We start from the raw sequence: 24271 nt of genomic DNA on the forward strand, positions 1-24271 counted from the left end.
TAATGCACATCAGTCCCATTGCAATAGCTGGCCCTGTACAAATCTAAGGCCCTGGCCCCCAGAGACTTCCACTGGAAGCACCACAGAACTGGCCATACAGATATTCTCTGACAATCTGCAGTCTTTATGTCAGGTTATTAAAAACAAGTTTGATTACTGCATTGTAGCCCTGCTATGGCACGATCAAGTTCCCACTCTTTGATTCTTTGGGCCAACCCTGGCTCCGAAGCAAGTTAGAGCTGCTTCCAGGCAGCTCCAGGTTGCACCACTGGTAACGGCTCCTTTGAGGGACACTATGCCAGTCAAGGACTGCCATGTGAAACACAGATCCACCACACTCCCTCGTGGGCCATGACACACCCTTCATTCCAAGGGGGCGGGTAACAGAGGGAGAGAAAGGAGGAGTGAGTGAGTGCATGTGGGAGAGACACAACTGTGGTACAGATGCCCAGCAGGGAATTCATTTTCTCTGCAGGGCATTTGCCACTGGATTACAGTCCCTTTGCAGTACCTCAGCCTCACAAAGGAACCATAAACCAGCTGGAGAATCTGGCCCTATAATCACTCCGCTAAGCAGATGTTTAAATACCCCATTTCAGTCACAGACTTCCCCATCAGAGACTACAGCATCGTGAATAAGAGGCTATTTATTGTGTCCAAAACGTGAAATGGTTACATTTGTGCACATAAATACAGCCTGAGCAAATAACCTTTCCTTTGAAACACAGGGAAACGGTGCATTATTCAGTTTAAACACTGACTTTTTTTCCTTTTTCAGAAGTTTCTAAAATGACCTTTGGAACAAAAACATAAGTCTCAAGTTCCTCCACACTGAGTCAATGAATTGTTTCCTTTGACAGACCTTTCTTATTATGGAATAAAAGTCAAAGGTCTATTGACACTGCCTGATAGATCATCATCCTCATAAATAATCTAATATTTGCACAGCAAAATATACATACACAGTTCTTCAGTCATTCCATTACAGATTTATCATTCTGTCTTTCAAATAAAATATTTTTGGTACATGAAACAAAGTACCTGTTTTTATTGCAAGAACTTCACATTAAAGGACTAAAAAGTATCTAACACTGGTCCCCAAACTTTTTACTTCATGCTGCCCCCCTGTCCCTATCTGTGCCTCCCCCCTACCCCGCCTCTAGCTGGGTCTGGGAGCAAGGCTCTGGCTGGGAAGAGGGGTAAGGCACGCCAACAGGGTTAAGGGGGCCAAGGCTCGGGCCCACAGCTGGGGATGGTGATGGAGCCTTCCCCGCCCCCCAGCTGTGCCCCCCAGACATTCCTCTGCACCCCCCTGGGGGGGGTGTGCCCCACAGTTTGGGGACCTCTGTTCTAACAGCTGATGACAGTGAGAGACTGCATCCTGAATAATTAGCCTATCAAATAACCTTAACTTTCCTTCATTAGCTATTATTTTCATGGCGTGAAATGATAAATCACTGCATCAGCTGCTCTATTTTAAAGGGCTGCAATAACCTTCATAAGTGTTTTTAAGTATCTGCTGTGCAGAATTATCCCCAGCAAGTCTGCAAGACTATTTCCCTCATCCAAACAAGAATGCTACCAGGCGATCTTATAGACTTCAAAGCATATGTAATCTGGTAAATAAGGAGAGAAATACTATTTCATTTCAAGTGAATTACCTAATAATTTTCTGGACCTGTATGTTTACATATTATTATAATGTTAGTGCAGAATAACTGCAGGGTTACACATGCCCTAAAACAAAGTGATTTCTAATTCTAAGGGTTCAGGAACCGTGCTGGTCACAACATCAGCACAAACACCACTGCAGAGTATAGGCTTTTGGTCAACATTTCCATATTTCTGTTTTAATGCATAGGTGATGGTTTTGTTCTGAAGTTACAAACTGAGATGATTTCTTACTGTTGCACACTGAGATAGACAGACAGCAAGATAGGGGTTCTAATGCAGATTTTTGCCTATTAACCATCACTGACTTGATTCTGCAACATCAAGACTCAAGCCTGCAAGGAATTCTTCACAGCAAGATCTATTTAACAGCTCCATTAGTGATTCATTAGTATCTTTGTTGAAAACAGAACCAAAGTTTCCATTCACACATGCATCATTTCCATTCTCCAGCTGAAAACTACTCATTAAATCCTGGATCCACTTGAGTTCCTCAGAAAGTTCCTGACTCAGAGATTCATATTGAGACTTTAGATCAATGTATTTCCCAGTGACACTTGCAAGACTAGAACCTACAGTCTTGATGTCATCCTGCAGATGCTTCTTCAGGGATTCAATTTTACGGTGCTCATACTTAAGCTGTGAAAGCTTGTGTCTCACATTTTCATTTTCTTCTTTGTACCAAGCTTCTTTTTCATTATATATGGAAACCAGAGCATCGATGTCCTCCTGCAGGGAGTCGTGGGACATAGTCAGAGTGCTGAAACCACGTTCCATCAGAGGAATGTCTTCTACCACCCGGGCAAAGCGCTCAAAATTGACATAGGTGTTATTTGGTGGCATACTTGAATGGCACTTGATAGTGTACTCTTTCAGACGTTTTGTCTTCATCTGACTGTTCTCAGCCTTCTTGTTTTCTTGGACTTTTGTTTCTTCTATCAACTGGTGAGTCTTCAGACAGAAGAACCAGTATTACAGATTGATTATCAAGATTGCAAGATATTGCACAAATTCAACTCTACACAGCAGACAAGGGATGCAAACTGCATTTCCACAATGCTGGGGAGAAGCGTCGTTTCCAGTCATTCTCCTTCATGCATTTGATTAAAATAAAAGGGGTGATGGGACAAGCACTGAGCATTCATTCCCATGGGACAAGTGTAAATAAATGAAAGGGTTGTGAACTATTTGCATGCTACAGTTTGTGCAGTTAAATTCTCAAAACCATCAACATTTGTGGGGAAAAAATAATCCTGAAAACACTCCACTCAATGTTTTGTACAATACATAACAAAATGAGAACAATCCAGTATTTAAACATCTGTATTTGCCATGCTGAGATTGCTAAATGTATTTTCACTAAGAGATTTATCTACGGAGGCAAGCTTTGCTTAGAACAAAACAACACACACGCACAAATCCAAATGCCAAGCAAATCCAGACAGCTCCAACTCACTACACCAATGACATTTTGAAGGAGCTGATTTGTTTTCACATTTGGTATGGTCAGCTCTCAACACCCGAAAGCACTACACCAGAGGTATGGTTTGTGTCCATGCAGTGATTAGAGATGAAAACAACACAAATGGTGTTCTAATACAGAATACTGTATGCCCATTTATTTATATTCCAGTCACCCCTACTTTGGCTTTATTGTAACAACAGAAGTCATGATTAAGGCTTGCAGAAATCCAAGATTTTAGAAGGAATTGAACAGATTTTTACTACTGTTTGTCGTGAATCCAAGGATCTCAGAGTGTTTAGTAGAGTTATTTCTCATAACTTACCTGTGAAGAAGGGGAGTATTCTCCCTGCTTCGCTCATGGGTGAAAGTGAGACATGGAGAGGTTAAGATTCACTGTCTGGTTCAAACTGATTTCTGAAAGCCATAACCATGATGAATTCTCTTGCCATTTAGGCACATAGCTTTAGCGTGGAAATATAAATTCCCATACAAATTCTGTATTAGTTTATCCTGAAGCAAATGTCCACCTGTTATAAAAGCACTACCCGTATTCCGTCACTATCTTTGGGCTTACCGTTATCCAAGGGTGAGTGAGAGCTTCTTGAATTGAGAGCCGTTTCCTGCAATGAAACACACACTTAAATGAGAGCCAAGCTGCTTACCATACACTTCTCGCAGCGTGTTTATGAACCAACACATTCATATTGTACCTTGTACCTATAACACTGTCACCAGTAGTGCCAGGATTACTCACAGTGAGGTACAACTTTCATGGCTACTTTACTCTGTAGGGCAGCAGGGTTCAGAACAATTAGGTTTCTGTCTTCAGTGTTAATACAGTGCTACCCTCAGCAGAGCTCTACTTAATTTTCATTTACACTCAATGAAAATCTCTCCCTCTCTCATTGTTCTGTTAACAAGACGTGAAACACTGCTAATGTTTCATGATATGTTCTGTCTTACTAGTCTAACATGCCTAATGAGTGAATTCTTCCTGCACATACTCGGTCTGACTTTTTCTCTATCTCAATTGATACAAGATTAATGTAATCAAAAAGGTCTTTAATTCACGAGCTATGATGTCACCCCTGGAGCTCTTGCTTCCTGAAAGTAGTATTCCTGGGCGGGATGCTTCAATACTAATCAGAAAATCTAACTTTCTCCTACACCCTAGCAGCACTGTGAACAGTACACTATCACCTTCAGGCAGGATGGGCATAAACATGGTATTGCCTTTGTAGCTGGTTACAGAACAGATTTCAACATGCCTGATATGCCCGGCTTGAAAGGCACTTGCTAAACCTGTGCAAAACATTCATATCAGACTCCAACATATCCTGGGGTCTGAGATTCGTAGAAATGTTTACTGATGTGTTTGGACAGATACTCTAGCTGGCAGCCTTCTCCCAACAAGTCCCACTATCTACTTTCTCCCCGATGTCTTTAGAAGGCACCCTAGTAACCTGCCTTCCCACACCTTTCTCAAGTGGCCTCCCACCTTGTTTTCAGGAGACATCCGATGACCACTCCCACTTGTATAAATAGACTTTTCAGAAGGCTCAGCAGCACATAACCCACAAGGATGCCCTTTACTCTCTCTGCCCACCCCAACATAGTGCAGGAAGTGTGGCAAAGTAGTCCTGCTGCATCCAGATCATTACAAACTTCAGGAGCAGAGATCCCTCTCCTATAATCCCTATTGCAGTAGCTAAAGAATCTCTGTTGTTCCCTAATCAACATGAGGTAGGGGAAAAGCCCCATATAGTTGCTAGAGAAGTGCCAGGTGCACCTAGCTGATGCACAAGGGAGCATATTTGACACTAAGACAACTGAAGAGCAAGGAGTTTGAAGCAATATGGCTTGGGGTGTGGGAGCAATTACCAACATCCACTACAGACCTGGAATAAGAGCCATCCTGCCTCAGATGATGGACTCCATGAAGACAGCGAAGGGAAAATGGTGGCTTATAGGTGTGAACAGATAGGGTGTCCCTCTGGAGGTTTGAGACTGATGAACACAAGCCTCCAAGTGAACACATAGGAGCTGGTTTGCTGACAATCTCTGCAAGCCAATCTGCAGGCTTTAGCATGTGATTAATAGATTCCCAGGCCAGAAGGAACCATTGTGATCATCTAGTCTGACCTTCTGTATAGCACAGTCTGATAGAACTACCCCAAAATAATTCCTAGAGCAGATCTCTTAGAAAAACATTCACCCTTGATTTAAAAATTGTCAGTGATGGAGAATCCACCAGGCCCCCTTTATTGTTCCGATGGTTAATTACTCACTGTCAAAATTTTCTAGTCTGAATTTGTCCATGCTAAGCAGATGTTTTTGAAACACTGAATATAAAAAACAACCCTCTCACACACAGACATATTCACCAACCAAGGGCACATGGCTTGTGAGATGTCATTAGAGGCAATAACAAAAATGTAAGAATTACCAGACACAAGAACAGCCTCTAAAACCCAATAAACTCCAGTAATTTGCACTTCACAAAAAACCAAACCAATTCACCCTACTGGGTGAAAGAAAATGCATGCCAAATTCTGCAACATTTGGTGAATTTTGGCACAGGGCATATTTTTAGGGCCTCTGTATACAGACATTTACAAGGGACACAGCAATACACCTGTACTTAATGACTCACTCTGGGACAGCGACCTACTCTGCAATGAAACCTCTGAACTGCTCAGCGTGCTCATTTTTGCCTGGGTGGCATGAAAGGCAGCCAGCCATTTCTGTACATTCACTTACCGCGTGTCTTTCACTAGGAGTTTCCGGATAAAGTCTTTTGCCAGGTCACTGGTGTGACTGAAGAATTCCTCATCAAATTCATAATTCACCGCTGTGATGTTGGCGAGAGTTTCCTGCTTTGTTTCTCCAAGGAAAGGGGATGCGCCACTGAGCCTGAATAGGCCAGACAGGAGGATCATGTTTTGATTGGGGAAAAATAAAGTTACTTTGACATGATTCCAATATTGTCATTTCACAATCTTGGAATGTGGGTCTCTCGTTCAGGGCAGCCAAGAAGATTTGGAATAAAAGGCTCAAATCTTGGTCACCATATATATATGGCTACAAAACAGACTCACAAAAGCAGCAGCTGGTGGGCTACATAAGCAAGCTACCCACCCAGGGTAAGAATAATCCGCACTGGAGGAGAGGTCCAGTTGCTATGAATGTATCAGGGGGTACATGCACAAACACCCACAGGCTATGTCAGGGAATGTCCCCGCATAGTTCTCATCAAAGAAGCCATGTTTAGTGGCCTCTCTGTAGGCTTTTGGGAAAAACTCCTGCCCTGTGCTGCTTTTCTGCCTGCAGTTCACTGGCAAGAATCTATGCACCTAGAGTTGGGCCCAACAGGTCCACATAGATAGAGAAAATTAATTGCTCATATTTTTGTGGCCTTGCTCTGATTTCTGCAGGGTGGGAAGGGGACATGGCATTGATTAAAACTAGTCCTCGGGACAAGCCAGGGGACTTACAGTGCAATAAAATTGAACACAAAGAGCTAATTCTGTCGGAGTTCAGCTCCATGCTTAAAAGTGCAAGGATACAATGCAGTAACCATCCTCATAAAACACCATTCAGCAATCTTTTACATGGAAAGGGCTGTGATCCTGCTTGGCATCTCTCTCAAATGCAATTGACATCTTTCATCTTAGACTCATATTTACCTCAGTCCCACAAAAACCTGGGGTTAAAGCACTTCTATTAGAGTTCCTTTTTTTTAAATACCATGAATGCTTAGCCAAGAGAGTTAGTATAAATAACTCTTGCTGGAAATCTAAGGGTTCTTCATACTAAGGAAACTGATCCCATTAAAATACTACTACTATTCTTGCCTTCCCTGTTTGGAATTTGGTAGTGGAAGTTCAGGATGCAGTGGGCTCAAAACAGAACTGCATCAAACCCTTCAGATCTAAGAGGAGTGAAATTGCTTGTTTAAGTGATTCTGCTCACAATAGGCCTTTATCGTCCAACACTGTCACAGTGACCAAGGATCTTTTGCCTAACTGGACTTAATAGGCAGCTCCATGGCTGTGCAGCTTAAAGGGAACTTAACTGGGGAGGTATGAGGTGGAGGGTAAGAGTTGGCTGCTGGAAGGAGTCAGGGTTCTCACCTGGTATCTGACCAAAGAAGTCAGACTGAGACACACACAGAGCTTGAAAAATGGAGTTCACTAGAGCTTGGCTGGGGGTTCTGGGCTGATCAGAATGGTCTTGCTTTAACCTTCCGTTCTCTATGTTAACCTAAGGACTTCCTATGCAATGTTCCAGTTGACTAATAAACCCTACTGTTTTCACAACACTGTTTGAATGTCACTGAAGAGGCTAGCAGACGTGTATCAATCCCTGGAGAACGTACAAGTCTCTACCAGGAATCCATCTCGTTTGGACTCACCGAACAGAGCTCACAGTATGAAGCAGGAGTGCTGCAGGCCCAGAAGTCCAGTCTAAGGAGGTGGAGAAGCCAGCTGACTTACTCTGGAGGAAGAGTGAGACCCCTAGCAGGTCTGGCACACTGAAGGGGTTCCTCCTAGAGCAGTGATTCTCAACTTGTGGCCCAATCAGCATACAGGGGCGGCCATGTGACATCCTCAGGACCACAGCCAGTATTGGACGTGGCCCACAATGGTAAACAGGGTGAGAACCACTGCCCTAGAGATTGTTCCGAAGCTGGGGGCATAGCACTAATCTTGTGGATCTGTGACACACCCCAAATACATAGCGATACAACAGAGCCAGGATTAGTGGAAATCTACAGGGACATATTGTTTGCATTTCTCTTTCTTTTTTTTTTTTTTCCTAATGGAGATTTAAGGTATGAGTAGAGGTGGGTCAGACAAAACTCCTGTTTTGAACAACCTGGAATTAATGGGGCAAGCCCATCTCTAAATACAAAGTTGTTGCAGAAGGTTTCTAGGTAATTTCAACCAGCTGGAACAATGCAAAATCAAAATCAATGTTTCTATCTCTCTACAGAGCAAGGTATATAAGTAGAAAAGAACTGCTCTATTGGAACAGAGCACTGCTCCGTTCCCTGTATTATCCTGCCTCCAGCAAAGGCCTGTGTATGCAACACTTCAGAGGAAGGTGAAGGCCTCTCAGAACACCTGGCTATCTGTGCAATACTGTAATCACAGAGTAAGCATTCTAGCTTGGTTCTTCTCAACATCCAGTCTCTCTTCCCATCCATCTATGAACAGATGTAAATAGCAATTTATGAAGACTTTGATGTCCTATCAGGTTCACATGTATTTATTTGCTGATGACATGAAGAGTGGAGATAAAGATCAAGGATCTGGACAATTTTAGAATTGCTCTTTAGATGCTGGTGGGCTACATAATGTGTCTCGGAGTGTATTCCTGTGCCCCTTACGGTACCCCAGGGCATAAGGGACTTCATAGCATCCCGACTGTGGTGTCAGCTTACAGCCCTTTTATAGTGGGCGGGGTCTAAGCTCAGGGAATAATCCAAAAGCTTTCAGCATGGCTTGTGGGTGTGTTTAATTGTGCTCCACTTGCTTTGCCCACCACAAAGAGATTCCTCTTTTAAGCCTCTCTAGCTTTGTTGGGTCCGATGCTGCAAAGCTTGCTAAAGCAAAATTCCCAACGAGGCCAATGGGAGCTCTGGTTAACGTCTGCAGCACGTAGCCCATTGAGCCCACCCAGGAGAACCCCAGGGCTAGAGAGGCTGAGATTTAAGTGGGATTTTAAAAAGTGCTTGGTGTTGGCCTAACTCTGTTCCCACTGAAGCTGGTGGGTTTTTGACGTCAATGGCAACAGAGTTCAGTCAACACTTGGGAACCACTTTTGAAAATCCCACACCCAAAAACATAAGAGGTACAGGAGCTTCGTTGAGGCATTTGCTGGTCATTGGTCCTATCGCCTCTCTTTTAGTTTCACGTAATTTTCTTTGCGTTCTCTGTTTAAAAGGCCTCTGGATATCACTTGTCCATCAATCCCTTGCCCCATTTCTGCTGTGCAGCTCCTTCCCTAAGGGATTGATAAGAGTTACTTTTCACTAGCTTGCTACAACTTTTACAGCTGTTCCATACAAGTGGATTGAATTCTGTACTTACAGTATGTAGGTGATGACTCCTATGCTCCTAGAAAACAAAAAGAGCAACTAATTGTAGGTTTTATACATGTGTGTGACATCAGTCAATTATAGCTGCTAGATTGGCAGATGAACCATGATATTAACAGTCAGACAAAACCTATGTAAAAGTCAGTGCTTCATAAAAAGGAATACGAATTTTGGATACAGACTCAAAAGACATGGATATCTGGGGTTTCTTTATATGGGTGTCTTAAGTCATGTTGGGTTCACGGTGGCTAATTAGCTATGATACATGTCAGAAGCATAGAAGTTTACTATAACAGCAGGTAAAAATTGAAGGATTGAAAGAACAGCTCTTTACTGTGTGTCAGCATTGTCTGATATGTAGAGAATGGATTTTACATAGAGCACCCTTAAGAAACTAGCAGTAAAGCACCTTGGAAGAAAAGTTAATGTTGAGAACTTACCACATATCTGCAGCTAGCCCAAGTGGTTCGTAGTTCACTATTTCTGGAGCTGTAAGAATCATTTATTCAAACATCAGCAACAGAGTGAGTAATTAATTTTAGCAACATTAATTGTATGTGTAGGTCAAGAATTACATTAGTCCTTGGTAAAAAGCAGACCAGTAATTATATGAGGTAATTTCTGTTTGAAGTTCTACAATGGTGTGTGCGAGTGGCGGCAGGAATTTAAGCTCCCAAACGGAGAGCTAATTTAGAGTCAATAGAGAATGAAAAGGGATCAAACAATAAAGGACAGGAAGACATTACAATCCACCTACAGTACTAATTATACCTCCAACAACAAATTATTTCATGTAACAGCATCCCTAAGTGGATGGATCTGAGCATTTTCTTCCAAATTATTTCAGAATGGCAATAAACGGATACCACTCATGCCCAGTCTTTACTTAGTAATTGGTCAGTCAGGGACTACTGTAGCATAACTTGCCCAAGGTTTCTTTCCAGCCAACACACCATTCAGTACTATTGTTGTCAGCTGTTACTGTAGCTTCTGTAGAAGAAACAACTTCTGGATGAAAAATATCCATGTGGAGGACTGAACAAAGGAAGCGATAAATGGCACAGTATCGAGGAGTGAAGAGGTGTCTATAACAGGGCAGCAGGGATCAGTGTTTATTTAACAGCTTCATTTATTATCCGGAAGAGAGAGTAAATTAAACTGAATAGATCTCAGATTGGCAATAAGGACCAAGAGATAATACAAGCAAACCTCAAGGTTAGAAACGTGATCAGGAAGTCACAACATGACAGTCGGCCTGAAGTAATGAAAGGAAAGGAGCTATAATCCAAAATAGGTTAAATGGGAGGGAGTTATACTTAGAAAGCAGTAATATCAACAGAGACCTATATTACTTCATTTTATAGATGCAGAGTGGCCCTGACTTGCCACAGGGAGAGTAAGTAGCAGAGCTGGGATTAGTGCTAGGGGGTTCCTAAATTTCAACCCTGAATTTATTTCTCTAGCTCATGAATTTGACAGCACTCTGATCTCTTCAGCTCAACAGCTATAGTTTACAGAAGGTGCGACTCAGCTGCTCCTCCGAGAAGATTCAAGCAAGCCCTCTAGATGCTGTGCACCCAATGGGGTGGCAATTTTAGGGGACTGAAAAGGTGGAGGTGTTACTGGCTTCTCCCTGAATTCACGAAGGTGTTGCTGGCTTCTCCAGTGAAAAGCTGTAACACAAAGGAACTGCTTGAACACTCACCTACAAACTCTGGTGTCCCAAAAATATTCTTAAATTCAACTCCATCTTCTATTTTATGAGCGAGGCCAAAGTCAATGACTTTTATGTGTGGAATGGGAATATTCTTGTCTAGAAGCATAATGTTTTCAGGCTAAAAATAATGAAACAGATTAGTTATAGTATTTGTTAGGAAGCTAACAGATCAGCCCAAGCAGTATTCCTTGAGTCACCTTTTCATACTTGTACATGTTTGCAATACTGCAGAACAGGTTAAAACCACAAACCTACTCCTGGCGATGCAGACTTCATTGTTTTGATAAATTGAACATATTTATGTAATGTGACATTGTCAAATCAGAACTTGACAGCAGCAAAATTAACTCTCCTCAGTGTCTGAAGCCTCCTGCTCAAAAGCAATAATTCACTTCACTTATTGCCTTTATTCTTTTCTCTCACAAAAGCTGCAGTGTTTCCTGGTTCCTAATAAGTCAGAACCTTCCTTGTTCTCTTCACCAGTTGCTTTCTCTCTCTGCCTGCCTGTGTTTATTTTGTTAATTACAGTTGTTATGGCAGGATGAAGATAAAATATACCTGGTTTCCAGGGAAATGATGAGACACTAGAGTTATTCACATAACTGTAAATAATTGCATGGCTCAGCTAGATGTGTTATGAGACTGACATGCTGAACGTGGTAGAACAACACAGAGGGTGAGCTTACCATGGCTTGGTCCCTTCCACAACAGTGGGGTAGGTTCAGATCCTGGGATGAGGATCTGAATGGCCCTGAAATTGGAAGGGGCTGGGATTGGAGATTCTGGCCCACCTCTAGTGACAAGCTATTCTAAGAACACATGGAGAATTTCTGACTGTTATGCAACCAAAAGCACCAGGCCAAACTCAACAGAATTGTGAAAAGAGAACCATTAGCAGTCCCTAAGCAGCAGGTTCGACTCCATACTCTGCACAGTATCTACTCATTATTTGCCCCACTAACTTTCTTAGCCCCTATCAGTCCCCCTTTATTTTATAGTTTTTAGAGCAGCATGGCTAGCACAATTCAGCTCCGATGAAGAGTTCCAATGCTATTAAATTTTCATTTTTTAATTATAGCCTGGAAGCAACAGTCAGAGAGTTTGATTCCCTGCTGGCAGCTGCCTGACCATTTCAGAACTAATTCTCGTGTGCAAGGAGCTACTGCTAACACACACTCTCATTCTGCATAACACTTGCAGACAGGCTACATGAATAATTTATTTTCACAGCCATTGGACTAAGATGATTTTAGCTCCAGGCTAACTGTGCTGGTTTTCTTCTGAAGATTCAGTGCATACAGCTGCCAGCAGTGTATGCTGCTGCCATGTGATGCAGGCCCATTTAGAACAGACTTGTGCTACAGGCAGCACAGTATGAAACAAGAAGTTATTCAACAGTCATCGCTATTCATCGTCTCTGCATCTTGGTGCAGATCCTCACCTGATGTAAACAGGTACAGTTCTGCTGCAATTAATGGTGCTGTGCCAATTTACACCACAGAGAGCTGATCCCTGGTGTTCTCAGGCCTGCATCTGGATTTCAGCAAGTGACAAGGTGTGGACTATACCAGCTGGAAGTAGGTCATGAGAACAGACCAGCAGGAAAGGGGGAGCAATAGGAAAAGTGGTTGCCTGGCTAATATCATAGGAATAAAACACTTCACTCTAGTCACATACCTGATACATGTACATGTCTGCCTTGTTCATAGTATAATTAACGTTTTCATTATGTCACATTCCCCACCCACCATCTAATCCTCTTTACTGCTGCAAAACATCCCCAGTATGTTCAGCTACTCCACTGATTTCAGCAGAACATTAGCAGAGGCATGACAGTGCCATTATTATTGATATTGCACCCAGCAGGGTCTAGTTTTATTGTCGGTCTTTGTACAGTGCCAAGCATATCATCAGTGCTTGTAAGGAATTAGCAAGAAATGGTTATATAGTTACGCTTCCTTTCCCTCCCAGAATCTCTGTGGAGAGTGCTAGGGTTTATGGGCCACTTGGGAGAAAGGAATTTTCAGTTGTTATAATGGCTATAAAATATTTTAAATGTGATTTCCCTCTTTTATATCCCCCTCCCTCCTTTGGTGTATTGTCCATCTCCAGCTGTTCAGTGGCATTGTGTTCTGAGTTTTGTTTGTTTGTTTGTTTGGCTTCAGCAGCCTTTGTTTTTGCAGACAGTTCCACAGTCAAATCTTGGACATCCCCTCGCCCCCCTAAAAAACAACAACCAAACAAACAAAAAACACCTTTCCAAATTAGTTCCTATTATATGTTCCCCAGCCACTTTTTTTTTTAAATGGCAAGATTGATAAGAGTGACAAGATAATTATGGATCTCCATTTCCCTAGTTGGATTATTGCTTAAAAATACACGCCTGGCTAAGCACTGCAGAAGCTCTAAAGATAGTCCTATAAAAGCCAGATGAGTGATATCTTGAATCCTGCTTTAAATGGCTTGTCAATGATTTATTTATTGCATTTATGAAATGGTGTCTGTTCAGCCCCACATGCACTTTTCTTTTTGCTCTTTTTCCAACATCATTATTGACAACTGAACTTTATTGACATGGGACGTGGATTTCAGTAGCCAGAACTCACCCTGGGAAAAGTTTCATTTATGTTCACATAATAATATTCCATCACTGAATGTTAGCATATTTTTCAAAAGCTCAGTGTAAACCTTTGTTCGTGGGCTATATGGCTTCAGGGTAACCCCAACACACTCACACTCATTAAACAAACAAACATATGGACAGAAGTTTGATGAAGTGTATTGAATTGTTGGGATATATGCAATTGCAACAAGAAGAATATATATTTAAGAAAAGAAGTTAGGCACATATCTGTCCATGTAATACTCATCACTGCAGTAACTAGGCATCACACAATTCTAGGTCCAAAATAATGACAAACAGCATGTGATCTACTCTAGGCACCCCCCTACCCTTTTTAAAGTTCCTCATGTCTCCTCAAACTCTGTCTTTCCTCTACCTTCCACCTTGCTCTGAGGAGGGACGGAGCCATGTTTTGTACATAATCCTGAAAATGGCAACGTTTGTGAAGCGAGTTCCATAGCTGCAGGCCTGCTGCTGAGAATGCTCGGTCTCCCAGGCTTGAGTTTCATCCTTGTGGGTGACAGAATCTTAGTTCAAGAGGCACATCATTGTCTAGGCAGATCACAGTCATGGACAGAGACAGTTTCCCAGGAAGCTTGGGTCAGTTCCATGAAAGGCTTTGAAGATAAGGACTGAAAACTATAAATTCACCTGATAGTATATGGGGAACATTGGGGTGACGTGCTCTCAGTGACCTGCATGATTAAGCAGGTCAGCAGTCATATTCTGAACTAACTGATACTTGGTGTTGGAATGACAGAGCTAACTAGACCAGTGATTCTCAACCAGAGGTATGCGTTCACCTTAAGGTACCCAGAGGTCTTCCAGGGGTACATCAACTCTTCTAGGTATTTGCCTAGTTTTACAACACGCTATATAAAAAGCTAGCTAAGTCAGTACAAACTAAAATTTCATACAAACAATGACTTGTTTATACTGATCTATATACTTTGTGCTGAAATGTAAGTACAATATTTATATTCCAATTGATTTATTTTATAATTATATGATAAAAATCAGTAAGTAAACAATTTTTCAGTACTAGTGTGCTGTGACACTTCTGTATTTTTATGTCTCATTTTGTAAGCAAGTAGTTTTTAAGTGAGGGAAAGCTTGGAGGTATGCAGGACAAATTAGACTCTTGAAAGGGGTACAGTAGTCTGGAAAGGCTGAGAGCCACTGAACTAATCTACCTCTTGTTTTCTGGTCAAACATACATTGCCGAAGCTGTCTGAACTCTGTAGTTTCAGAATAATGTTCCTCATAGAATTCTAAACACAATCACTGTTTTAGTCTGTGCTATGTTTGGTAAAGAAATGAACTGGACAGGACTGGAAGCAGCATGTAGCACTCACAACACACATACTATAACTGCAACCCAGATTGAGTGGGTCTCTACATATTAAATGCTTGCCAGAAGGGGGAATATGAATTAGAGTCTAATATTTACAAGGCAAATGTTATACTGACTGTTATTAATGTTTAAAAGTACACAAACTAATTCGCTCTGATGGAGTTAGCGATTTCAAAGGAAAATTACTTAGAAAAGGACTCATAATGGTGACTAGTTTGTGAGCTCTCCAGGGCAGGTACTGTACATCTTCCTATACATTTGTAAAAGCATCCACCACGTTGTGGGTGCTATTATATAACCAGTAAATAATAGTAGCGTTAATTAAAATATCTGACCTGCACAAGATGAAGGTTTCGTTGATTTCTCATTCTCATCATTAAAAGAAATACAAGGCTGGACATTAGGAAAAACTTCCTAACAGGGTAGTTAAGCTCTGGAATAAATTGCCCAGGGAGGTTGTAGAATCTCCATCATTGGAGATTTTTAAGAGCAAGTTAGACAAACACCTGTCAGGGATCATCTAGGTAATTCTTAGTCCTGCTATGAGTGCAGGGGACTGGACTACATGACCTCTTATGGTCCCTTTCAGTTCTAGGATTGTATGATTCTAAAACAGTGGTCAGCAATCTTTTAGAAGTGGTGTGCCGAGTCTTCATTTATTCACTCTAATTTAAGGTTTTGTGTGCCAGTAATACGTTTTAATGTTTTTAGAAGATCTCTTTCTATAAGTCTATAATATATAACTAAACTATTGTTGTATGTAAAGAAAATAAGGTTTTAAAAATGTTTAAGAAGCTTAATTTAAAATTAAATTAAAATGCAGAGCCCCTCAGACTAGTGGCCAAGACCCTGGCAGTGTGAGTGCCACTGAAAATCAGCTTGTGTGCCGCCTTCGGCACGCGTGCCATCGGTTGCCTACCCCTGCTCTAAAATCTTAGGAAATACCATTTCTGCTTACCACTGAGTGCTGTCACGTCCATCCAGCACAGCAAGCCTCAGTCCAGAAAGCTAAGCATTCTACTCTTCCACCTTCTCTATTATCAAAACATATTTTATGTACCATCACTGTTAAATGTATCACATGCTGCATTGTAGAACATATGCTATTATTATTTCTTTTAATTAGATCAACATTTTTTACCTTTAAATCAAAATGAGCAATTTTCTTGGCATGGAGGTAGTTAACACCATCTAAAATCTCCTTAATGAATCTGGTTGCTTCCTCCTCACTCAGAGACTCTTTCTGTGCCAGGAAGTCAAAAAGTTCTCCTCCAGACACTCTGCAAGACATACAGGGAAGCCTTGGGTTAGCTACAGCAGAGTAAGGCACACGCGCACACACACATCAATATACATGTAGTTAAAATGGCAAACAAAGAAAATGTTACCCACTCAGAACAAGCCCACTCTGAAGTGTGAGTCAGGAGATCTGGGTTCTAGTCCCAGTTCCGCCACAGACTTCCTCTGGGATACTGAACACGTCACAACTTCTTTATGCTCCAGCTTCCCCTACTGTAAACTAGATGCTGAGAGGCTTAATGCATTAACATTTGTAAAGCACTTTGAGTCTCACCTAAAGAGTCCTATAAAATGCACAGCATTATTAATATATAAACACATATATGTACATACATACACTAAAGCCCTGTTAACAAGTTACTTTTTTTTACTGTCCACTCTAATAGGGATGGAGGAAATAGAACAAACTGTAATATTGTTGTCCTGATGAAAAACGTTTTCCTTATCTTTCACCATCAATGGTATGATGGAATGAGATCTGCCAACAGAATCTGCTTCCTTTCCCAGGACATGGATAAAGGACCTATTAGTACCCTTATGAGAATGCTTGTCTGATATGTAACTGACAGAGAAACTTTTATTTTGTGCCAGATTTTAAATAAGCAAATTAACTAAGCCTGGAAGGTACCTTAAGCCATTTCCCCTAAACAAGGAAATGTGAAAATAATAATCTAGTTACTATCATGACCTTTCAGACCAATAGTAAAAAAATATTTACCCCCGACAAGAATTCTGCAGCCATTTTTGTTTTCTTATATTATAAGCCTCGGGACAGTTTTCTATATTGCAACATGGCAGAAGATCAAGATAATGACTTAGCCAATATCTCTAGTGCTATTATTTTACAGGGCTGATATTTATGCTATTATCTTCCTCTTTCAACTTATCATTTCTAGTACAGAGCACAAATACCGAGTGCCTTTGAGCCCGCCTGATCCTGTCGTTACTCACTCAAGGATTCCTACTGAGGACTCAGCACTGAGCAAAGATTTCAGGATCCAGCAGTTACTATGGAAAATAAGCCACTGGCATCACTGATTAGACCACATATCACTAAAAGAACTAAGGGCTGGAGGTTTCAGATGCTTGAAGCTAAATAGTCCTGGAGCAGCAGCACAGAAGCAGCTTGATTGCAATATGATTTGTATAGCTGTTCGTGCCTACTGCTGATTTGTTTAGCGGCAGGGTCACATGGAATCACTTGTCTGAGCTCAGGTTCTTGTGCAGTAGTTTTTATGATGTGACTATGACTCCCATTCTACCCTCTTCCAAATGAGTGAGTGAACTTCTGGGCACAGCTACAAAAGCTGCCCCAGAAAGTCAAGTGCAAACAAGAACTCTATGAAAGCACTGTTAAAATACACAACAGACAGGGCCGGTTCCAGGGGTTTTGCCACTCCAAGCAGCCAAAAAAAAAAAAAAAAAAAAGATCACGATCTGTGGCAATTCAGCGGGAGGTCCTTCGCTCCGAGCGGGAGTGAGGGACCCTCGGCCGAATTGCTGCTGAATACCTGAAAGTGTTGCCCCGCTCCAGAGCTGCTGCCCCAAGCACCTGCTTGATAAGCTGGTGCCTGGAGCCGGCCCTGACAACAGAGACCTGGGCGTGAGCTTGTTTCTTAGCCTGTGCAGTTGCTGTGGGCAATGAAGTGTACTCAGTTCTTCCACAGCCAATGCCCAGAGCCATGCCTTGGGTATGGCGAATCAGGGCGACTACTCTGGGCCCTGTGCTTTGGGGGGGCCCTGTGGACGGTGAGGTGAGGCAGGCAGGCCAGTGCGGTGAGGAAGTGAGCAGGGAGGCGAGCAGCAGGCAGGCAGGCAGGGAGGGCTAGGAGGAGCCTCCCCTACCAGAACCTCCCCCTCCTCCCAGTGCCTTCTGCCCGCCAGCGGGCCCCACCAATCAGCACCTCCCCTTCCCTCCCAGCACCTACCATCTGCTGTGGATCAGATGTTTTGCGTCATCAGGAGGCGCTCGGGGTGAGGAGCAAGGGCGCAGCATGCTCGGGGGAAGGGGTGGAACTGGGCAGGAAGAGGTGGGGCGGGGGCAGGACGTGAAAAGGCAGGGCCGGGATGGGGCCTTGGAGGAAGGAGTGGAGCAGGGGTGTGGCCTGGGCAGAGCTGGGGGGGGGAGCACCAGCCTGCAGATAGGCACCGAGTTTCTAATGTCCCAGGCCCTGCACCCTTCTAGGGATGGCCCTGCCAACGACTTACAAGTGTTAACCGACGCTGAGCAAGGATGATTATCAGTTGTATTTCACAGCTTCCTCATAGTCAGAATTATAGGCAGTAAGAGGAAGGACATGGAGCATACTGATCTGGGAAAGAGTCGCTCAATGCTTTTGCTTTTATGAATAAATGGTTGGCAAACAAAACTTAACTTCACATAACCCAGGAGTCTGATACAACTATTGTTTCAAGAGCTGCATTTGCTCCTCCTTCCTACTAGTCTCAATCTCGTCACCATACAGTCTTTTCTCATTTGATCTTCCGTCTTCATGTTAGGTGATGTTTAACAAAGACATCCTCAGCACTGACACCATGCCAGGTAGGTTCTATAACATACAGTTTTCCTTCTACATTGAACATCTAAGGAGCAAGGGAATGCCGGCAAGTGGTAGCAGATTTTAGGGCCTCACAGACCAGTTCAGAGGTGCTTGGAATGTGCATAGATGGTGGGAGGAGAAAGCAAGATATTTTCTTGGAGCAATTTGTTTGTTTACCAAGTGTACATAGGTTCCGTTTCCTTGAACAGAGACAAACCGCGCACAGGCAATGCCGTTTTGCAGGCACCACTGCTCTGTCACCAGGAAGCAGAATTTTGAGCCTTTGTCATGAACTCGTCTGGAATTTTACAGTTTGAACACACATTCTTCCTATGGGCTTTTCTTCCGTGAAACCCGCCAGCCCACTCACCAAGGACGACTTGGCCTGGAAAAGTGAGCGTCGGCATCAGTTCACCTTTGGTGCAGCTGCTTTGTAACAGGGTGCCCTCACCTCTTGTGAGTGCCCCCTATTCATTATAATTCACACTGAGCTTGGTTCAGGCTGTGACTTTAGGGAATTAGACTGTGGAGAGAAAATTTCTGAGATAGAGCATGCAAAGGCAAAACAAACATGTAAATGGAAGATTTGTGAGGTAGTGAAACTAAAACCCCTCACAGAGCTAGTTCAACATAAAAAAACACCACAGGAATATAGCATCCTCTAAGAAGCAAAGAATCATTATAAACAGTAATGATTTAATCTCCAACACTCTGGAAGGGTAGGAAAGAACTGTCCCCACATTACAGAGAGTTTAAGTAACTTGTCCAACGTGACTTGGTAAGTCAGTTGCACAGGTGTCACTAAAATCCAAGTGCCCAGACTAAAAGACCTGTGTTTTAACCATTTGGTCCATGTTTCTCTAAGGAAAGAACTGTAACTTGAACCCAAATACTGCCACAAGGGGGGAAAATACCTTTGTTAGTTCAGTAAGAGATATATCACCTAACTTGTAGCTCAAAGAGACAAGATGGCAGAAGAACCTACTCCTCCTCAGCTGCACCTGATTTCCCAAACATTTCTGAAAACAGTGCCTTTAGACAGCCACAGGTGAACCCACAGCAAAATGCTCTCAACACTCTTACTCTTTTGTACCACAACCCCTAGCTACACGTTACAACATTTGGATATCTGTATGATTGTATTTTTCGAACTGGTGGCACACACAGCAGACTGTGGGTTCCCAGGCTGCCCTAAGAACCCTAGACAAGAAGAACATCTCCAGTTTTTCCCTCCACACAGCTTCTTCTCTCTCGCATTTGGCAGCTGGCACCTTATCCTGGTTGTGAAGCATGAGGCTATTCCAGTAAAAGCTAGTAAGAAGGGAGTGATGCTATCCTCTTATCCCTTGGAAACAGCTGATCACTTTGTTGTATGTACACAGACTTCAACACCCACCACAAACACAGACTGTTGTTTCAGGGCTGAGAGCTGGCAGGACCCAAGAGGCCAAGAATGGAGGAAACAGAACAAAGAGCTGCAGTCCCAGGGTGACCCCAAGGTGCAAGGGCAAGTTGTGGAACTGCTGAGCTGCACGTAGAAAGTATCAGCTGCCGACTTAGCAGACTTCTTCCTGTCCCCTTGTCATTGACGGAACCTAGTCTGCAGAGGAGGAACAGCAGTGCAAGTTTTGGTTGGGAATAAGTTCACCTCTCTCCCCAGGGTACTGGAAATCCTCCTGTAAATACCCTATGAATAAATCAAGTGGGGGGCTGGGCTGTGGTGGAACTGGGTGAGGTACGAGGTGGAACAAGGGGAGCTACTGAGACTGGGTGGCAACAGCTGGCTACAGGCTGGGAATGGGCATCCAGGAAGTTCATACTGACATTCCTATAGCAGTTCCTCAGCAGCTGGTACCTTGTGTTCTCCTCTCTACTGCCCTGTGCACTGAAGCCCCCTGCCCATGTGCCAGTGCACTGTTCCTCACCCTATCCCAATGGCCTCCTCAGCCCCTCCTCTGTGTCCTGCTTTCCCCTCCAGCCCCAGTGCACACACACGGGGTGGAAACATAGCCAGGTCTTCCCTCCATGAGATATTGTGTGGATGGAAAATATTGTGGAGGCAGAAACATACATCAGACACCCCCCAATATTTTCATAGGAAAGGGGAGGAGCTATCCCCCTCCCCCAACTTCCTCCCCCCCCTCCGCAATCAAGGATATTGAGTCAGCCTTTGAAGCCAAAGACCCACAGTCCCTGCCCTGACAAGCTTATAATTTAGGTAAATTTGGGTCATTGTGTTTCAGTGAAAATAAAGCTGAAAATAAATTAGACAAATTACACTATTTTCCAAATACTCAATAATTACTCTTAAAGGGGAAAAGGTGTTTGATGAGCCCCTAGCCTGGCACCTACATTCTTACAGTGCCCCTGACAATGTGTTATTTCAGAGGCTGATGGGTAGGTGGGGGAATGGCCAACTTCATTCCTTTTTAATTTTTGTTGCAGTCAATCGCGCAGATCAGAGATGGGAATGATACTAATTTGTCCCCTTGTGCACAGCTGCTCTCTACTGCCATGGACTCCGAGACACAGGAAGCCTTTCTCTCCCTCCATGACTTCAATCCAGGACCTTGCACAGCAGGTGAAATTCACTCCAGGGCAAAGGGCCATCACAAGGCCTAGGCAATGAGCCTTAAGTAGTGTTCTTTGTGCTAGCCCTCTGCACGTGGTGAATTTCACCCAGCTAGCTACTGAGCCTCTACCTGTTAAAAGAGCTACTTCCACTCATATCATCCTTAAGTGTCTGACGTGCATGCACATGTAATTCTTCCACTCTGCTTTACCCTGCTTATCATTTATCAACTTCCCTAGATCAGGAGCGTGGCCAGACACTCATTACAGTTCCCCATTTCCCTGTGGGATAAGGATTCTGCTTCCTCAAAGTGGCATCTTTTAGAATAGATTTAAGGGGCTGGCGTTTGACATACTCCCTTGTTGCTCTGTTGAACTCTGATGATTCTGAGGGCTTGTCTACACATGCACACCCGCTCTGAAATAACTACATCTATTTTACCAGCTTGAGTTACACTGAAATAAGAGGGGCTACTCATAGACTTGCACCCAAATAACTAAAGGTCTGAACTCAAAATGACTTAGTTATTATGGAGTTAGTATGTGTGTAGACAAGCCCAGATGCTTTGAGCATCTCCCACCCCTGTTGTAAAAAAAACAGAATTATTTTGGGAGTGGGGGATTTCTTTTGGCTCTGTAACCGAAAATAAACAGTTGCAAAATTTTCTTGAAAATGACACTGAAACCAGCAAATTGATGGCAAATCTCTTAAATGTGGGGAGAAACAGACATTTTGTTCTGTACTCAGCTCCAACAAAGGCAGCACAGCATGGACTTTTCTATGGATCTGTAAGTTGTGATGATTGGCTTGTTCTGAGTCAATGTCATACCAGTTACAGCACGTCAGAGTGGATGACAAACAGTACTGAGATGGAACAGACACTCTTGGAAGCCACTAAAATCAGCAGCATGTGACCACTTAATGCTGCTAGTTGCCAGCTTCAGCCTGTGGAGAATTTCACACCATTATGCGGTGAGCTGTTTGCACAGCTACAGCATGTATCCGAAAAAGGTCGCAGTGACACATTTAGGGGATGATTTTCAATAGTACCCAATACTTACATACATTTGGTCAGTCAAATTGCTTGATCAGCTACTTATTCTAATACCCTCCCCCCTGCTTTGTGCAGTGGGACCATCCTGGGCAACACTGTCGCTCCTGTATGGACATAGCTATGTTGTGTGTCTGTGTATGCTTCCTCAATAGAACTGTAAGAACAGGGCTGTGCTCTGCTGGGATGTCATTGGCAGGCCTCCTACCAAACCTCAGCCTATGCCCACCTCCACAGCAAGCTACAGTGACACAGGGAGAGAGAGTTACTGCTGCTTAGGTCATTTTGCATTATGTGTTACATTGCCCAGATTGGGATGGGGGTGGGGGAGCAGACATGCTGTGCTGAGTAGTGAATGCCGAAGTCCTCCCCATTGCTACAAAAACTGAGCTCCCGTGGTGTGGCTGTGGAAGGACATTTCTCCTCTACATGGTCTTCCTCACCTCTCTCCCTACCCTGCTTTGTGCTATACAAAGGGAAGGAAATCCCTGATATTGACATTTATTTGCATGTCGGTGGTACTCACCTTGAGATTACTACCAGCTTCACAAACCAAACCTCTCACCTACCCAGCCCAAGTATATAATCCAAACAATTTAATCATTCCTGGAGCACTGTAAAATTACCTGGCACCTCACACACACACAGCGTAAGACAAGTTCCTAGCCCTGCAGAGTTTACAATCCGAGGCCAGGAAGCCAAAGCATTTCAGTTTCAAATTGTCACACATACAATGACAATGGCACTGAGAAGCAGAAATTAATGTGGGCAGAAGAATGTGTGTCAATGAACGGCATGCAGTACAACCCAATCTACCTACAAAAGGGGGCTATATCAACTATTTGGACTCATTTTCCATTGGTGTAGGAAGGGCAATGCAGTGTTAGAAATAGCTGGCTGGACCCTTCTGTCATTTTGCATCCAGAGATGTTGCCTTGGGAAAAGCATTTCTAGATCAATGGGTAAAGCACCACTAGGAGGACCAGATTGCAAGTGTGAAAAATTGGGACACTTTTTTTTGGTGGTGGTGGGGGCACAGTTGCATATATAAGATAAAGCCCCTAATATTGGGAAGGTCCTAAGTGCCACTGGATCAGAAGATGTACAGCTAATTTATTGGTTACTGTTGGAACTAGGAATTTTGATACTGTCCTGGCAATGAATAAACTCCCATGAGAGGGATTTTTGCACTCCTTTATTGTCAGCAGTATTAACCTTACATCGAGGGATTGCTGATGACATGATGAATAACCTTACACATAAAGGCAACTCCCTGAATGCAAACTCACAGTTCCAAGTCATGCCACATGAAGGCTTTCTACTCAAGGCTTTGTTCACAGGATTCCCAAGCACACCACCAGCTTGCCGCTGCTATACATTGGTAAAGCATACAAACACACAAGTAAAAGTTTGTGGTTATTCAAGCCAAGAAGCTGGTGAAGAAGTCAAATTGTTTTCAATCCTTTTAAACAGCACAAACTGGTCTGCATTAAAAAGCAAAATCTGAAGCCAGATGATGCTTAGCCTTGTTTTGAAAACTATTCTTTCCTTTTAGGTCACACACTAGATGAAGAGTACGTTTTACACAATTTGTGCAATTGGTTCTTGGGGGAGGAGGGTTTTTTGGTGAGGAAGCTGCAGAACTCCAAGGATCCACATTTCCCCTCAGCTATTCTGGATATTATCCTTCTGGATAGGGACAGAAACAACCACTATCTCTTTTGCCCATTACCTTCATCCTCACCTGTACCCCTAATCAGATACAGGAGTTTCCCTCCCATTCACTGGCCAGAGACACTCTCTCTGCAGCACTTCCAGCTCCTGCTGACTCAAGGAGAGAAAGTACATGTCACACTCAGGTCTACCACATGGTGGG

The 24271-nt window shown here is 43.1% G+C and overlaps 1 protein-coding gene across 1 annotated transcript in view; it reads right to left on the reverse strand.

Moving 5' to 3' along the window:
• Window positions 1-651: 651 nt before the first annotated feature.
• DAPK2 (death associated protein kinase 2) overlaps window positions 652-24271 on the reverse strand; it is a 73451-nt gene continuing 49831 nt past the window's right edge. The window contains exons 4-10 of the mRNA XM_030578984.1: window positions 16075-16213; window positions 10945-11074; window positions 9680-9728; window positions 9232-9258; window positions 5897-6049; window positions 3711-3756; window positions 652-2622 (exon numbers count right to left, since the gene is read on the reverse strand). Of these exons, the coding sequence (XP_030434844.1) occupies window positions 1972-2622; window positions 3711-3756; window positions 5897-6049; window positions 9232-9258; window positions 9680-9728; window positions 10945-11074; window positions 16075-16213 (1195 nt within the window). The 3' untranslated portion in view covers window positions 652-1971. The remainder of the gene's footprint in view (window positions 2623-3710; window positions 3757-5896; window positions 6050-9231; window positions 9259-9679; window positions 9729-10944; window positions 11075-16074; window positions 16214-24271) is intronic.

This window comes from Gopherus evgoodei, chromosome 10, assembly GCF_007399415.2.
Source record: "Gopherus evgoodei ecotype Sinaloan lineage chromosome 10, rGopEvg1_v1.p, whole genome shotgun sequence".
Classification (NCBI taxonomy): domain Eukaryota; kingdom Metazoa; phylum Chordata; order Testudines; family Testudinidae; genus Gopherus; species Gopherus evgoodei.